The sequence below is a fragment of the Cervus canadensis genome, chromosome 12 (genome assembly GCF_019320065.1).
Source record: "Cervus canadensis isolate Bull #8, Minnesota chromosome 12, ASM1932006v1, whole genome shotgun sequence".
In the NCBI taxonomy this organism is placed as follows: Eukaryota; Metazoa; Chordata; class Mammalia; order Artiodactyla; family Cervidae; genus Cervus; species Cervus canadensis.
Genome location: NC_057397.1, coordinates 19089675 through 19094380, shown reverse-complemented (window position 1 = coordinate 19094380; position 4706 = coordinate 19089675). Strand labels below are relative to the sequence as shown.

The window sequence follows — 4706 nt, the reverse complement described above, 5'->3', positions numbered from 1 at the left end:
CGCTTCTTTCAAGCCCGGACGTTAACAAGTGACACGACCGCTTTATTTCCCGAGGAAGCGTCCCCACCCCCCACCCCCAGCCGCCGGGACACGAAGCGCATCCCCAGCGCGCGAAGCGGGCGGGTCTCGGCCCGGGCTGCCCCCTTGCAGGCCCGCGGCTCACTCACTGGGGCTTTGTCTTCGCCGCTACCTTCCTTTTTCAAAAGCCAGGAGTGAATTGCTCCGTTCCTGTGCGCGCCAAACCTCTCCAAAGCCACGAGGCTCCAGGAGCCCAGAGCCCAGCCTCCCCAGCCGGCGCGGAGCCCGCACCTGGAAGCCAGGCCCGGCCGGCGGACCCAGCGCACCCGGAGTAAAGACGCCCGGCTCTGCGCTCAGGAAGGAAAACGACCTCTCCCGAAAAGACTGAAGCACTTTTTTCCTCTCCACTGAAAGCCGGGGCACAGCCCATTTTGAACCAGAATAATTTAGTCTGACAACAGATTCCTCCTCTGCTCACAGCTGGCCCAGAGGGAGGAGCTGAAATCTGAACCTCTCGGCTGTGATTGGACCCTTCTCGCGAAAGAGAGGAAAAAAAGGCCTCCCCGCCGCCACCGCGGGCTCAGTCCGCGAGGAGCCCGCGACCTGGCGGCGCCGCACGCGCACCTGCGGGGCAGAGATGCTGTAGGACCGCGCGCCCCGCGCCCAGCGCCCCGCGCCGCCGCCAGGATGCCGCGCTCCTTCCTGGTCAAGAAGCATTTCAACGCCTCCAAGAAGCCCAACTACAGCGAGCTGGACACACACACAGGTAAGGGGGGGCCAGATGTCCGCATCTCAGTCTGTAAATGGGTAACGACAGGGGTGTGCCGCCTCTCGACTTCAGTACGAAAGAGCTGGACACCCAGGCTGTTTGCTCCCGAAAGAGCGGTCCTTGCTCAGATCGTTCGGTCTCGGGTTTAATTCAAAACTTCCACACTCTGAGCTGGCGAGGAGAACTTCCCTGGGCTCTTGCGACGTCACGTTCCGCAGCGTGTACATACTTGCATAATGAGGACGTGGAGGCTGGGTGAGGCAGTGCGTGAACGTTGAATTATTGCCTTTTTCATGTAATAAGGCTCCTTTCCTCCAGAAAGCGGCTTGATTTACGCCAATCCTTGTACTTACCGGCGTGAGCCAAGCAAGCAGCCCACGCATGAGGTGGAAGAGAACTTTTCTGTATCTTTAGAAAGTGGGTAGGTTTCCCCCTGCGCTTGCTGGTCTCAGGGCCGGGCAGCCCCCCACACTCGCTCATGTGCGGGGCGTGGGGGGTGGTGCAGAAATGAGCCTTAAGCACAGTGACCGCAAGCAGCGGCGGCGGAAAAATAATGTCCTCCCAGCGCCTTCCTGCTCCTAGGAGTCTGTCTCCTTGTTCCCTGCGCTTTCGCGGTGCCCTCTGTCTCACGCCCCGCTCCTCTCCTGTCTCCGCAGTGATTATCTCCCCGTGTCTCTACGAGGGCTACCCGGTGCCTGTCATCCCGCAGCCGGAGGTCCTCAGGTCGGGAGCCTACAGCCCCATCGCCGTGTGGACCACCGCCTCTCCCTTCCACGCCCCGCTGCCCGCCGGCCTCTCCCCTCTGTCCGGATACCCCGCATCCTTGGGGCGCGTGAGTCCCCCTCCTCCGTCCGACACCTCATCCAAGGACCACAGCGGCTCCGAGAGCCCCATTAGCGACGAAGAGGAAAGGCTACAGTCCAAGCTTTCAGACCCCCACGCTATCGAAGCTGAAAAGTTTCAGTGCAATTTATGCAATAAAACCTATTCGACCTTCTCGGGGCTGGGCAAACACAAGCAGCTGCACTGTGACGCCCAGTCCAGGAAATCCTTCAGCTGTAAGTACTGTGACAAGGAATACGTGAGCCTGGGCGCCCTCAAGATGCACATTCGGACGCACACCTTACCTTGTGTCTGCAAGATCTGCGGCAAGGCGTTCTCCAGACCCTGGTTACTGCAAGGGCACATCAGAACTCACACTGGTAAGAGAAACGCATAGTCAGGGTGTCACCGTCCAGCAGAAGGAAGCTCTGGGCTGGCCGTCCGATTTGCCTTAAGTGGTGACACAGTACTTTTGATGATGGATGTTCGTTTTTAGCTACTTCCTGACGACTCCAAAAGTCCTCAGAGCAGAAAGGGCTCCACTGCTTGCTAACAGCCTCTGCTCCCGAGACTGCAAACAGCATTTAGACTTTGGAAAGTTAGATTCAGGAGGTTTGGTCTCAAAGATCAGTTAGCAAATCAGGAGAGATGTGCTTGGCCGTTTGTTCTGTGAAATGTCTCCCAATGATTAGCAAATACCGATGTTGTTCTCCCAATCAACTGATTAGGCAGACAGACCGATGAAGTTTTTGGTTCTTGGGTTTTTGTTGGTTACATTCTTGCTGTGCTGTCTCTCACCCACAGCAAGTTGGATAGCGAGGGCTGAATTTGCTTTCCGTTGTTTGCTTTTGTTTTGTTTTTGCTGCTGAGTTTTCTATTCCTAGCACAAAATCACCCTGCCAGGAGCGGGGGCACTCACCCAGGCTTAGTCATAATACAGAAGGAGGGAAAAGGGGAACTGTTGGGAAACCTGGGGAGGAGCTGGCCGTTAGCTGCACCTGCCGAAGAAGAGAGCTTGAACAAGCCAAGTCCTAGCACGACAGGAATTATTTCTGCAGGACTGGCAGCAGGAATTATATATTTTTAAAATTTTTTGAATTTGATTTTTTTTTAAGTGCAACTTTCACATTTGTCTTAAAGGGCCAGACATTGAAACAAGTATCAATTAAGGGGGATTTGAATCAAGTTTTGCTCCTTCTCATGCTTTTGGCAAAGTGTGAAGATTGCTCGTAAGCCTCTTCTGGATTTGCATTTCCTCTGAAAACACTGACCATCTTTCTTTCTCCCCACCCTGCCCCACCCCCCCAGGGGAGAAGCCTTTTTCCTGCTCTCACTGCAGCAGGGCCTTCGCAGACAGGTCCAATCTGAGGGCTCACCTGCAGACGCACTCGGACGTCAAGAAATACCAGTGCAAGAGTTGCTCCAAAACCTTCTCGCGGATGTCCCTCCTGCACAAGCATGAGGAGTCTGGCTGCTGTGCGGCGCACTAGTGACACACCCCTGTTCACTTTTGTCACGCATTTTACTTGTCACTCCGCCTCTGAGCGACAAGCAAAAGTCCAAAGGCATTTTGTCTTGTGCTGACAAACTCGAATAATATGTATAGACACACACACACACACACACACACACACACACACACAGCTGCCAGGGCAGGGGATTCCATGTGCATCAGATTAATCCTTTCCGAGTGAAGTTTAAAATGACCATATATTTACTGACCGATAGATGGAGAGGATAAAAGACAAGAATCTTGCTCTTCTATGATGAAGCAAAAAGCACATTGCATCTTTTCTTACTAAGAAAGAATGCAAAGATTTACTTTGCTGCCAAAGCATTTCAACTGCAAAGAACAGTGTTTCCTTGTACGGGATTTGTAATAGATTTTCCTATAGGACAAGAATCTGCCAGACACTATCTCAGGTGCCTTATAAAGTATTCCAAGTTCACTTTATTACATGTGTCATGTCTGGTCACCATCCTTGAACTGAAGCCTGCTTTGTTACCTGTCGTACTTTAAACTCTGTTTTTGAGGGAGAGAGGGAGAAGGAAAGAGAGAAAGAACAAGAAGGAAAAACACAAGAGAATGTATTAAAAGTGTTTTTTTCTTCTTTTTTTGGCCAATAAATAGTATGTGCCTTCGGGAGTCGGGAAAGACTATTTTGAACATTCCTGGTGCATGCTCCATGTCTTATGTTTTAAAAGATTTTTAATGATTTTCTAAAATCAACTAAAGATGGGAATAAGTGCAACAAAGGATTTTTAGAAACTCTGTGATGTCACTTAAACAACTTTAAATGCATACAACAAATGCAATCCACAACTGCACCCCTTCTAGCTGTCTTTTTAGTTAACTGTATAGTTGATGAGTCCATGTAAATTTGTGTTTATTTTTATATGATTGAATGAGTTTTGTATGAAAGTGAAAAGTTGTCTATAGCCAATGCCTATAAACAACCTGAAGACTTGTGAAATTTACATTTCTTTTTTTAAAAAAAAACAGTTTTCAAGGTTCTTTTTTACAATAAACATTTTTGATTTAAAATCTATTGTTTGTATGCTCTCAGAAACTTTACTTACTTCATGATTAGTTCAAACAACTATATAAAGAACTGCTTCTTTTGTTAATAAGAGATAAAGTGAATGGTGTTCATTATGAATATCAACTGTTAGTTTATGTGTTCGATTATAGTAAAGCCAATAATTTTTTTTACTCTTAAGATAGTACTATTACATTCAGAAAGACAACATCTTACTGGGAGTTTGTTAGCATGCCTCTAACAAAAATCACACTTTCTGAGTGCTAAGAATATTCACCTTACTGATAGTCAAGAATATCTTTCAAAACCTTTTCTTTTTGATGACTTGATTGTGTTGGCTTTATGAAATCAAATTACAGTCACTGGTTGTAATTAGTGTCTGTCATATGGGCCTCCAGAACAGTTTAAGGACTCTAAAAGAAATGTCATTAATGATATATAAGAAGAAAAATAGAGCATCTGCATGAAAAGATTAGGAAAAAGATTTATTTATAGTAGTAGACTTATTACAAATTGGAAAATTAAGTCATTCAAAGAAAGCACCACATCTAGTGGGT

At 48.2% G+C, this 4706-nt stretch overlaps 1 protein-coding gene across 1 annotated transcript; it reads left to right on the top strand.

Moving 5' to 3' along the window:
• The first annotated feature begins 586 nt into the window (after positions 1-586).
• On the top strand, positions 587-4158 carry SNAI2 (snail family transcriptional repressor 2). Its single transcript, XM_043483449.1, has 3 exons — positions 587-784; positions 1444-1989; positions 2918-4158. The coding sequence occupies exons 1-3, from the start codon at positions 706-708 to the stop codon at positions 3097-3099; spliced, it is 807 nt and encodes a 268-aa protein (XP_043339384.1). The 5' UTR covers positions 587-705; the 3' UTR covers positions 3100-4158.
• The last annotated feature ends 548 nt before the right edge of the window (positions 4159-4706 follow it).

Bases quoted from the DNA above. Each gene is read 5' to 3' on its own strand.
- SNAI2 (XM_043483449.1), top strand. From the start codon at position 706: ATGCCGCGCTCCTTCCTGGTCAAGAAGCATTTCAACGCCTCCAAGAAG. The intron at 785-1,443 runs GTAAGGGGGGGC...CTGTCTCCGCAG, and splicing joins CGAGCTGGACACACACACAG to TGATTATCTCCCCGTGTCTC. The intron at 1,990-2,917 runs GTAAGAGAAACG...CCACCCCCCCAG, and splicing joins GCACATCAGAACTCACACTG to GGGAGAAGCCTTTTTCCTGC.